This window comes from Osmerus mordax, chromosome 20, assembly GCF_038355195.1.
Source record: "Osmerus mordax isolate fOsmMor3 chromosome 20, fOsmMor3.pri, whole genome shotgun sequence".
Classification (NCBI taxonomy): Eukaryota; Metazoa; Chordata; class Actinopteri; order Osmeriformes; family Osmeridae; genus Osmerus; species Osmerus mordax.
In genome coordinates this window covers 8,176,247-8,189,329 of record NC_090069.1, presented here as the reverse complement: position 1 = coordinate 8,189,329, position 13,083 = coordinate 8,176,247, and the positions used below count along the sequence as shown (strand labels likewise).

General features: G+C 42.0%; 1 protein-coding gene across 1 annotated transcript in view; it reads left to right on the top strand.

Annotated features, from left to right (window-relative positions):
* Positions 1–13,083, top strand: part of LOC136964577 (A disintegrin and metalloproteinase with thrombospondin motifs 19-like) — a 67,874-nt gene that overhangs the window by 49,669 nt on the left and 5,122 nt on the right. Inside the window, exons 16-21 of the mRNA XM_067258739.1 lie at positions 507–587; positions 2,451–2,608; positions 3,664–3,832; positions 4,049–4,181; positions 9,457–9,661; positions 11,504–11,656. Of these exons, the coding sequence (XP_067114840.1) occupies positions 507–587; positions 2,451–2,608; positions 3,664–3,832; positions 4,049–4,181; positions 9,457–9,661; positions 11,504–11,656 (899 nt within the window). The remainder of the gene's footprint in view (positions 1–506; positions 588–2,450; positions 2,609–3,663; positions 3,833–4,048; positions 4,182–9,456; positions 9,662–11,503; positions 11,657–13,083) is intronic.

Genomic DNA, 13,083 nt, shown 5'->3' with positions numbered 1-13,083 from the left:
TGGATCACAGCCAGTCGAGGCTTTGTGTGGGGTCTCTTTTATAACCAATGGTTATTGTCAGCCAAAGATTCCACACTGACACAGTCATGTAACACTGTTTAAAAACTGTGTTTTTTGTGTTTATAGTCAAGATGGTTCCTCACTGCTGCCAAGCCAAAACTTTAGATAAATGTTTTTTTTACCTCTGTGTTATCATACTTGGCACATTATACATGTTGTTTGGAAATTACAACAATTACGACTTGGTGGATGATTTGCTGCCCCTTCCAGTACAGCTTAAAATATTGTTTTGTTTGTATTTAATTATTATTATTTTTTATACTATGCTCCAAGTGGAATGGATATTTTTGTCTTGACGAGTGTCTTTCCTTAAAGCTTCCTCAAACAGTAACACTTTTTGTCCATCTTTTTGATTCTCCATTTTTCTCTCATCTGCCTTTCATTCCTCCGCATTTGTATCTCTCACCCTCTCTCTCTTTATTTGGCTTTCCTCTGGGTCTCTTTAGGCTATGTGGAAGCAGTGGTTATTCCTAAAGGGGCCAGGAGAATAAGAGTGGTGGAGCAAATACCCGCTCAGAGTTATCTGGGTAAGAAACTGATACTCTCCTTCATTGCATCATTGTGGTTTTGTCTTATCAGTTCACCCCATCGCAAACGTCAACCTTCGCACATATTTCTGTCATACAACCGCATATTCTCCTCCACTCTTGTTGCCTGCCCGATAGTTATCAGCAAGCAACTGGCTGCTCATATGAACCCAAGCCTTGGTTGCTTTGTGACTGTTAAACAAGTACTATTGACTACTCTCAAAAAAGCCTTAGTAGAACCTTGAGATCACTGCCAGGATCAACGACAAATAGCGGTCTCACCATTACATTTACATTACATTTAGTCATTTAGCAGACACTCTTATCCAGAGCGACTTACAGTAAGTACAGGGACATCCCCCCGAGGCAAGTAGGGTGAAGTGCCTTGCCCAAGGACACAACGTCAGTTGGCATGACCGGGAATCGAACTGGCAACCTTTGGATTACTAGCCCGACTCCCTCACCGCTCAGCCAACTGACTCCCACCATTAAACCAGATATCCTCTAATGCCTTCAGATACTTTCTCCAAGACAGAAACTACAACTCTTACTGTACCCCCCACCCCCACAGCCCACTCACAAAGCTCCTTATTCACATTCACACTCCCCCAGATCTCTCATGTGGCCATGTGGTTAGACCCTGCACTGTATCCATCTGTCTAATATCTGTCAGCTGATCCTCCCCAGCTATCAAGGGGAATAGGCACGGGGGCATGCCTGCCTGTATCTCGGCTTTCATGTTACCTGGATTAAGAAGCACGGACCGGCTCACTTCAATCGAGTCCTCCAAGGGCCAGGGGCACCAAGGCCACGGTTGATCCCCTTACTCCCTACGACCGACTCTGCCCGAGTCCTCTCTCCCTGTTTCTAAGACCTCCTGCCCCTCCTATGATGCAGAAGGGAGGCGAGACGAGTTCAAACGCGTAGGAAGGCAGAGTGATACGATTAGATAGAGGTTACTGCAGGGCTCAGTGAGGGGAAGACTTTGGAGCTTTGTATCACGAGTAGGGGTGTATTTCGAGCCATGACTTGTCTGTTTGCCTCGTTGGTCAATTTGACCAACATTTAACCTGGAAATCCCTGCTAAATAGAAGGTAAATGTAAAATGAATATTAGTGTAACTATTTTGTCTTTGTTTTTGTTGGTTTAAATATCTCCAAGATGTATGGTTATCAAAAGTATTTAAAGGGGTCTTTGAATCCAAAACCGAGTTTACCTTGTCATAGTTGAATAACGACAGTTCGGTGGGTAAAATGGACATACAGTGAACCTCAAAGTCCATTGACACCTCTTTCCTATGCAAATCTCACAATTTGAAACTGCCACTGTAAAACGGGCGGTTTCCAAAAAGCCATTGAATTGACGTCGGTGGCTCCACGTTTTTGGCTCTGGTCTGTACCTTTGTCACGCCCCAAAATGTACATCACAACCGCAAGCTGTAAGTATGATTTTGTCGCTAACAGTTATTAGCAATACTAATGTACAAAAAAGACATAAGCTTCGAATGAAACCTAAGTGTTGTAGCATGTAAATCTACAATTCACGATGCAGGCTATGTTGCGTCTTTGCTCTGCATCTTCGCTCGTTGTAAACCAACCAATCAGCGCGCAGCTCATATAAATATTAATGAGCATACCATAAAAGGGAGAAAACCTCTGGCAGCACCTGGGCCATTTGCAGCCCAAACAATGTTACATACCCTATTCGGAGACCTTAAGGAAGTGTGAAATACCCTATAAAATCAGTCAATGACATTCGCCTATCTGGACTTTTTTTTCAGCACATCAACAACATACTTCCAAAGAGTAGTAAACATTATCAAAAGGTTTTGATCTCACCCTTTCCCATGTTTACATTTTGCAGCTCTCAAAGACACGAGCAAGCATTCCATCAACAGCAACTGGAAGATAGACCACCCAGGTTCTTTCAACATGGCAGGCACAACAGTCCACTATGTCAGGAGGGGACTCTGGGAGAAAATGTCTGCCAAGGGTCCCACCACATCTCCTCTGCATCTTATGGTGAATTTATTTCCTTTTAATCCATTTAATGTCCCATAGCTTAGTTAGCCAGCAATATGGTATTACCATGTGTTTTTGCCTCTATTGTCCTGGAATGGGTTTTCAAAGATAAACAATAGACCTTTTTCTTCAACTCTAAAATAATCATAATGATAATGAACTATACAATAAGACTATGCTCAAGCAATGGAACAAGCATTAAATGAAATATGATATACTGTTTAGCTGTCAAAGAAAATCATCTCAGGAGCGGGTTTCACTACACTGATTTAAGCAGCATGTCCACAGGCGTAAGGGTGCATGCAGCTCATCAGGTTGTGAGTTGGATTGTGACCAGCGTGAGCAAAAGCAGCCAAGTTAATGATTGAGGATATGATGGGTGGCATTATTAGCCGGCCGTGGTCAGCGACAACTCTGTCATGGCGGGGATTAGGGTTATAATTTTAATAGGATTACCCTTTGACAAGCACAGCAGCACTGCTAATGAGATTATGCCAACAGGGGGGCGGCCAGCTCTCAGACGCAGGTCAAGCAGAGAGTAAATGTATCATGGGAAATGGGCACAGAAGAGTGGTCCTGGCTCCAACTTTAATACTAATTTAATCTCATGATAGCTCTGTCCAGGGGAGATAAAATCTATATATGCCTCAATGGGTTTTTCAAAATTGGAAATTTTGGGTTATTAAGGTTTAGGGTTATTTTTTGTTCCATGTTGAAAAAATAGAATTTCTTGATTTGACAAAGATTTTTTTTTGTCTGACTTTCAGTTCATTAAAGGTGATGAAATAATCAATTTTATGTTATCAGATTTTGAAGATTATTCCAAAAACAGGCTCATAGCTCAGGAAATCAAAGTCTTTTCTAACCAAACTCACTTTCATGTATGATTTGAATGATTTTAGTTTTTTGCAAAGGCAACCTGTGTCCTGTACACACAGTACACAACCCTATATAACATGCCAAACTACATACTAATTTATTGATTTAGATAACGTCAGTAGACATAAACATAGAACAAATGTTTTCTGCACATTGACCGTAAGTTTTTAAATTAGGTGCTGCTGTTCAATGAGCAGAACCATTGCATCCACTATGAGTACACCATCCCTACAGAGGCCATCCCAGAGTTCCAGGGAGGACTGGGAGCAGGCCCCAAGCCATCTGAGCCTCTCTTCATGTGGACCCACTCTGGGTGGGAGGACTGCGATGCTGTGTGTGGAGGAGGTATGCTAATTTACCGGTTCGTATTTAGCACACCAAACTGTTTCTCCTAATTATCTGTGAAATACCTATTGTGTAGTATTTTGTATAATTGTCTTTAATGTATTTATGTCCTTTTACATGAGATGTAGAAGTTCTCATTAATGAATAAAATGCACAATAGTTTCGGTTTTTCAAAAGGTAATGTCAATGTATACTGTACATTATTATTTGTTTTAGGAGAAAGAAAGACTATTGTCACCTGTAGCAAAATTGTCAACAAAACTACAAGCGTGGACAACAGAAAATGCGGGCACCTCACCAAACCTGAGCCTCAAGTTCGCAAGTGTAACGAGCAGCCCTGTCAGATGAGGTAAGGTTAGGACAAAGGCCAACTTCAGGGTTAGGAACAGCCTTTGTGTAATACAGTCTAGTTCCTTTAACTGGCCTATGGCATTGTATGAATCAGCACATTTATTTTGATTATATAGAAGGGCATTTTAATCAATGTAATGATGGAGAAAAATTATAAATGTGTTCACATCACAACTTCTGATATGGCCTTGTGTTGAAACTTCGACAACAAAGTGGTTTCAGTAAATTGGTTCCCATTTTATTTTGCTTGATTTAATTTTAAATGGATACAATTGCCATTTTTGCCCATTAAGCTATGTTCATATATGGAGAGAGATATGTCTCAAAAGTATTCGTAAATGCAAGTACCATGATCCACAAATGTTTCACGATTTACAAATGTGTTTTGCGATCCACAAAAACCAAATTCTTCCTCGTGATTTGTAAGTTGGCATTTACATAAATGTGCTATTACTTGTACACATAGATGTCCATTTGTAAATATATCGTTTGTAATTTCTTAAAATACTTAACATTTCGTGTGTGCATTTCTCATGGTCTGTCATTTGTAAATCTACAATTCGCGTGTGAAGTGTTGAATCTGCATTTATGGATCGGCCAATACACGCGTGCAATCCTTCTTCCTATGACGTAATTTTGAGACATTATTTTCGGTCTTTTGCGATCCACACACAAATAGCTTTTTGATCCACAAACACAACCCCCCCCCCCCCCCCCCCCCCCTTTCGACAGTGCCATCCGGTAAGTGGCAGTGTTTTCCTCTGCCCACCGGCTTTCCTTTGACTGAGCTATTAGCCCGAAAGCTAACGTTAGGCTAACAAGATTCAAAGGCAATAACATTGTGTATGGTTGACAAACAGTAAATATAATTGTACAGTATGTTTGACAAGAAGATTTGTTAGCTAACCAAGCCATGTCATTGTCCCAAAATCAATATAATTTTTTTAACGAATAAAGTATCGGCCATATAGCTCTACTAGTACTAGGCTACACGTAACCGCTCATCTCACATCCCATTTGCTATTTACCTCGCTCCACAGGCTGCGGCCGTACTGTAGCGTAGAACTAGTATATGGCCAATAGGCCTACTTTGTTCGTGAAAATCTTGATATTGATTTTGGGACAGTGACATGGCTGGTTAGCTAGCAAATCTTGTCAAACATACTGTAAAATTATATTTACTGTAAAATTATATTTACAGTGCCACTGTAAATATTGGGCGATCCACAAATGCAGATTCAACACTTCACACGCGAATTGTAGATTTACAAATGACAGACCATGAGAAATGCACACATGAAATGTTAAGTATTTTAAGAAATTACAAACGATATATTTACAAATGGACATCGATGTGTACAAATCATAGCACATTTATGTAAATGCCAACTTACATATCACAAGGAAGAATTTTGTTTTTGTGGATCGCAAAACACATTTGTAAATCGTGAAACATTTGTGGATCATGGTACTTGCATTTACGAATACTTTTGAGACATATCTCTCTCCATATTCATATACCCATAACATGTTTTTAGACATAAAAAAAAAAAAAAAAAAAGATTTCATTTACATTCTGTACATATTCAGACCCATACTTTAGTACTTTGTAGAAGTCCCTTTGGCAGTAATTTCTGTGGCAAGTCGTCTTGGATACATCTCTAACAGCTTTGCATACCTGGATCTAGGCTGTTTATCCCTTTCTTACTGTCAGATCCTCTCAAGATCCGTAAGATTGGATGGGAAGTGTCTGTGAACTGCCATCTTCAGGTCTCTCCGCATATGTTTGATGGGGTTAAAATCTGGGCTTTGCTGGACCACTCAAGTATAGTGACAGACTTTTCCAGAAGCTACTCCAGCATTGTCTTGGCTGTATGCTGTGGGTCATTGTCGTGGTGAAGGGGGAACCATCACGCCTGTCTGAGGTTGCATGCACTCTGGAGCAGGCTTTCTTCAAGGACCTCTTTGTATTTGGATGCATTTCTCCTTCCCTCATTTCTGACCAGTCTCTCTGTTCTTGCTGCTAAGAAGCACAATGATGCCGCCACCACTATGCTTCATTGTGGGGACGGTATTAGAGTGCAGTTCCTGGTATCACCAGATATAGCTTGGAGAGCTACCCAAGGAGTTCAGTTGTTGTTTCATCATACCAGAGAGTCATTTTCATCATGCTCTCAGAGTCCTTTAAATGCTTTTTGTCAAACTCCAAGCGGGCTGTCATATGCCTTTTACTAAAGAGTGGCATCCGTCTAACCACTTGACCATAAAGTCCTGATAGATGGAGTTCTGCTGAGAGGGTCTTTTTCCGGCCTGTTCCCTCATCCCTCCAGAGGACTTCAGGAGCTCTCTTAGTGATTCTTGGTCACCTCACTGACAAAGCCTTCCTTGCCCAGTCAGTTTGTCCAGACATTTACATCTAGGAAGAGTCCTGGCATTTCCAAACTTCTTCCAATTATTCACAATAATTGTGACCACTGTGCTACTGTGAACTCTCAAAGCTTTAGAAATTGATTTCATGCCCTTTTTATCACTGAGGTCTACAGATTGTTCCTTGGACTTCATGGTTTGGTTTACATTTACATTTAGTCATTTAGCAGACGCTCTTATCCAGAGCGACTTACGGTAAGTACAGGGACATTCCCCCCGAGGCAAGTAGGGTGAAGTGCCTTGCCCAAGGACACAACATCATTTTGCACAGACAGGAATCGAACCGGTAACCTTCAGATTACTAGCCCAACTCCCTAACCGCTCAGCCACCTGACTCCCTTGGTTATTGACATGCAGAATGAATTGTGGGACAAGTTCTAGACACATCTCAAGTGTAATTAAAGCAAACAGGATGCACTTGGTGATGTTTCAGATTTCTTGTAAGTGGCATTTAACTCGGTATAACTCGAGACAACTATCAACTCAGCAGGAAAAATTCCCTCCGTATGCCTGCGCCTCATCCATTAACTGTAATTTATATAGTGGGACAAGTTATCCCTTACTTCTCAGCGTGAGAAATACAAGGTGTTGCATGAGAGCGTGAGAAATTGTTTAAATGCGTCAGTCTCATGGCAAATGCATGAGACTTGAGAGTCCTGAAATATGCTTTCATCAGATTTTATCCAACAACACGACAACTTTACAGAAAAGTAAGTGCTGTCCCATTCCTATTCATAGCATTTTGTGCCCTTGCAGCCTCTTGCACTCCGTCACGTACCAGGTGGGTTCAGGGTTTAGGATTTAGGGGGGACATTGGTATTGGGCCTTTGTGATTAAATTTTTTGCACAGGTCACTTCAGGGGCAATGTACATATCACATGGTAGGATGATAGTTTCTTGTTCCAAAGCATTTCCTTGACATGTCCTTGGCTCTTTCACTGTGCCACGTCTATTCTTTTGAGGAATCACTTAATATGATAGAGGAATCCTTTCATCTTGCAAGCACAATGACTCATCTAAGGGGACTCGTATAATCAGAAGACTTCTGAAGACTATTTTGTGTCAAAATTGACATAAACGCTGTTAGACAATATTAAATTGGCGAGAGAAAGACGAAAACTGTGGCTGTTTGTTCTTTTCTTTCTGTAACATGTTTGACAGAGTTGAGTCTCTCCAGCCTCTTCACATTGGCAACTGTCATTATTCTCCAATGACATCATTGTGAAACTGTTTTCTTGAGTGACTTGGGAGGAGGGAAAATCTAAGTAATCCTGAGAGATTGATGTTTGTACAAAATTTGTTTCTCCCTCTCTTTCTCTGTGCCATTGTCATATTTGGCAGATACTACAACTGGAAAATGTGGCATAATAGCTAAACTCATTGAGAACAGATTTCTCACAGTGTGGAAGAATTCTCTTCTAAGACTCATTTCTTGGATAGCTCAGAGAAAAATTATGAAACAAAATGCTGTCCCATCTTTCCAAGTCCTGGGAGGGACTGACAGTTTGAATAAAAGTGCGCTAACATATGCTTATGTAGCTGAAGTTTGTAAAATATTTGGCAATGCATGTTTTAAATGCTGTATTGCTCATAAGGACAGCATGACATATGTTATAGGAGTCATTGTACAGTAGCTCAGCTTTCTCCCATTCCTCCCACACTAGGATGTGAACCGGGGTCCACTGACTCGCAAACATGACAGCCACATCTAAACACAACTAACTAGTGTAAACTAACTATGCCACTGAAAAGCTAGCTCTTTGGTAGCGTGAAAGAGCAGTATTATTACTACTGAGAAGCCAACCCATTAAGCTTGGTTACACATACTGTATATGATAAGTTATTGTGAATCTGTCGAATGTGCTCAAAAGCACTGCATAGGTAGTCCTCGGTGCTTATGTGAGCTAAGGTTATAGAATTTGAGTTAGCCAACCCAAGCCAATATAAATCTTTACATAAGTTTATGGGGTCATTTTGCTTTGCTTGTAAACATGTTTGGCATTGTTTATACCCAAAGTTGCTTCACTTACTTCTCCACAGTAGTGCAAAGTCAGCTTTCAATGTGGCTGCAGCGTGTTTACATTCCTCCTGATATCATCGGTTCCTGTCTTATCTCCCATGTGTATGAAGGTAATAGACATCACTTTTGCAACTACTCATGAGCTACACCAAGCAGAGGATAAATTACATTGACTGTCCCCGCTGTGGTGGACAGTCAATGTGGTGCTCCTCTGACGATCAGATAACTGGAAAGCGGTTCATTTGCGGAATGTGATATCAGAGACAACAGAGAAAGACAAAAAGAGAGAGGGGAGAGTTAAAGAGTGAGAGATGGGGAAGAGGGACTGTGATTGCTGGCTGGGTCAAAGAGGTCAAGTCATGTTACTGTCTGGCCCAGCAGACTTACAGCTGGACCCTGTCCTTGCTGCCTGCTCTTCACAGATCATAACCACTGAGTTTGACTCCCTGAGTCCCCCCCAACCAGTCCCCAAGCTCCTGGTGCCTCTTTCTTCCTTCACATCTGTCGCCCAGATGAGGCCACATCACGTCAGGCGAGCCTATTAGCGCTCGTTGGTTCAGCCTGGCCTGCCCCCCATTACCCCCAACCCTTAGTCTTCCTGGCCAGCTGGCCTCTCCCAACCACACACACAAACAAACACATTTACTCAAAGAATGCCAAAATAGACAGTTTTGAAGAGTGGGGCAGACGTACCTAGAGTATGGGACATGGGTTGTGTGAGTGTGTGTGTGTGCATGCACATATTTGCAGTTCCCTGTGTGTTACTGTCAGTTTGATAATTTGTATGTTTGGTCCTCCCTGACATCTGTCTCCCTCCTCTCTGCAGGTGGATGATGACAGAGTGGACTTCCTGCTCTCGTACCTGCGGTAAGGGCTCTCAGAATAGACAAGTGGCCTGCACCCTCCAGTTATGCAATGGGACTCTTGTCAAGGCCAAGGACAAGGACTGCGTCGGACCCAAACCTGCCCATATGCAACGCTGTGAAGGACAGGACTGTCTCACTGTGTGGGAAGCTGGGGTCTGGTCTGAGGTAACCTACATACAGTAGAGTCAAACATTCAGTAGTTATTTAGTTTGCCAAACTGATCAAAAGTAAATAGGGGGCACATGTGTACATTTAGCTTGGCAACTGATAGTAACCCCCCCCCTCCCTAGCTTAAAAGACTGATGTTAAATGTTTCGTAGTCTTTGGCTCTGTCCTCACAATGACTTACACAATGATGTCGAGATTCCTTTGAGCTCTCCCTAAAGCACCTGCATGATAGCTGGGCTTGGTCTCTATGCCAGCCAGCCAGCCTCCCTCCCTGCCTCCCTCCCTCTCTCACCTCATGTCTCCCTACCTCCCTTCCTCCCTTCCTTTAAGGGCCCGCTGGCACTAGACAAAAGGAACTTGCCCCTTGGCTGCACTGGCTCCCAAGCCAACAGTATTGATAAGGAGAAAGTCCCTCAATCTGCTTTGCTCTCATGTTGCTCTCAATTCCTTGTTTTTGAAGATTTTCCCACACAAAATAGTGTTGGGGATTCTTTGAAAAAGGTTTACGTAAGAAATGTATTCAACTAAAATCTCTCTTTGATAAAGCTGATGAAAAGCTGCTGAAACTATTTTTAAAACCAATTTACACCCATCACAAATATGTTTCACTCTTACAGAAATCCTAATTTCTGTTGATTTCCTCATAATTTATTGTTGAAGAAATCTTATTTGGCTACACCTGAATTAAAAAAAATTGGCTGAATTGGGTGAAATCTTGTTATTGATCTCAAGAAGAAAAAAAAATCCAGAAAGCATTGACCCATTGACCTCATTTAAGTCCTCAAAGGTCAACTAAATGAGTAAGTCTAGACAAGACACACGAGCAATTGATTGTGAGTCTCTGCCACAGTACCTTTTCCTTTCCATCTGTAAAAACACAAATTTGTCTTGAAGACAGTGGAAGACTATTCTTTCCTTTTAGAAGAGAAAGAAAGAAATGGGATGGGATGGGGGGGCAGGGAGTCCCACTCGCGTGTTTGATTTAATGCCATCCCTGCCGAAGGTTATGGACCGGTCCATAACTCACCTGGGACTGGGGGTCTGGATGTGAGGGTCTAAAGCGAAACATCTGCCAACACCAGGGGGGTTTGTAGGCCAGCCTCAGACTGACAGGGTATGTCCTTGCCTTTGATCCCATCTCTTTTCTTCCCCTCCTCAGTCCAATCCCCTGGCAGCTGTGAACATGTAGAGGCAGAGGAGAGTAAAGGGGGAATGTGAAAGCAGACAGAGCCATGGAGGGATTGTGGAAAATAGGACGACCTCTGGGATGTGGACAGATAGATATGTTGCAGGTAGAGGTTACCCCTCAGAGTGTGATCTGGGATCCACAAAAACTACTTTTTGACTCAGGTTGGATTGCATTTAGCACCATGGATTATAGTGTGCCTATTTCAATAGATTATCATGTCATGACTTTAAAAAATGTAATGGGTCAAAGCAAAAAAGACCAACAGAACAGTACAGAAGTCCTTAAATCGGTCTTGTTTGAATATATAAAATAAGAAACAAGTATTTTCAAAGGGGGTATTGCTTTTACACCTGCTGAATGTGAATCAAACTGGACAGAGGAGACTGTATAATCTTACAAGTTGTACATGTGATGTACAGACCTGTTCTTTGGATCAAGTGCAGAAGAAGAATAGAAAGAAACCACCATACAGTATTGAGACCGATAAAAAAATAAGTATTTTGTTGTGTTTGTTTGAGTGTGGATGGGATACCCATCTTTTACTTTCTTGTCTTATACTATTATTATTTTTATTTTTTTACTTCATATCACAAAGGCGACAAGCACACTAACCCACACACCAATATAGACTACACGGTTGTTTATTGCAGTGTTCCGTCAAGTGCGGTCGAGGGGCACGTCACAGGCTCGTTAAGTGCACCAACCCACGAAAGAAGTGTGATCTGACAACCCTGCCCCGTGAGGTGGAGGAATGTGAGGACTACTCCAAGTGCTACATCTGGAGGACTGGAGACTGGGCCAAGGTGGGTTCTTCCCTTTCTTTTCACTGTTTGCCATGGATCCTACCCAGGCCCACAACACCTTATTCACAGTCAGCCACAATGGTAACACTAGTTAAGACAGAGGCTGTATGCTTCTGATTGGGGTTGTAGGGGAGGGGGAATTGAGAACTGACTGGATTTGTTCACTTGAATCCTTGTACATTTTGGGGAATTGTATTGTGCAGTTTCTATATACAGCATTTGTATGTCACTTTGGATGAAAGTGTCTGCTAAATTGACAAAATGTAATGTTAAATGTAATGTTCATTGGTTACTTACATTTACATTTTACATTTAGTCATTTAGCAGACGCTCTTATTCAGACAGACATTCTCCCCGAGGCAAGTAGGGTGAAGTGCCTTGCCCAAGGCACAACGTCATTTGGCACAGCCGGGAATCAAACTGGCAACCTTCAGATTACTAGCCCGCTTCCCTAACCGCTCAGCCACCTGACTCCTACTTGCTATTGTTGTCTTTCAATGGCAGCATTGTTTTTACTTTGATTTAATTACTCACTCAGCAATTTAAGTGCAAAGGGAGAGAAGACCCCTACTCACATGCACACACAAACACAACCATGTCAAGGTTTAGAATGTAAGATGCATGCTTATCTGTTGTTAGTGTTTCCTTCCTGCTGGGCTGAGCAGGATGCAGGAGTCAGTGATTGGGTTCACAGGCTGCCAGCCCGAAAGGCAGAACTCTCATAGCCGTGATTGACAAATGTTTTTTAAAAGGCTTAAAACTGGGTTTTGGTTAGACTCTGGGCACTCTGGCACATGAATAGGACCAATGAGCCTTATGACTATCACCAGGTACGACACCAGAAAAATGTACTGCCTAGCCTATAATTAGAGCCTGGTGTTTTTCCCAGATAAAACTCATTCTCAGTAGAAACTTTCATTGGACGCTTACCAAGTCTCTCACTGAACACAGCACAGTAATTCTCCTCAGCTGCTTTTACGGTACTTACAGTAGGTTCCCACCAAATTGAAGCACAGTTTGCCCGCCGAGACAATTTTCTCAGTTCCCCAAATGTTTCGTTACAAGCCCATTGTGTGAAAGTCTGAATGAATGATGTGAAGTACAACAGTCTGCAAGAGCTGACTTTGAACGGGGACCCTGATGGCCAAGGCTAAGGGGTAATGGCACAGTTGTTTTGAATATGCAGTGTACTGACATTCCAAGCCCCGGTGTTTTCTGGACATTGACAATGCTAATAATCCACATTTACACTGAGTAAACAGTTGGTTCAGATGGCCCTGTCCTATGTGAGTACTGCAGAAGTCTTGGTTATGGGAACGTTGCAGCTGGTCATTTTATAATTGATTTTTTTTCCCTCTAATCACTGAAACGGTTTATACCTGAAAATGTATTATAATCAATGCTTCAACCACTAAGTTTTATATATA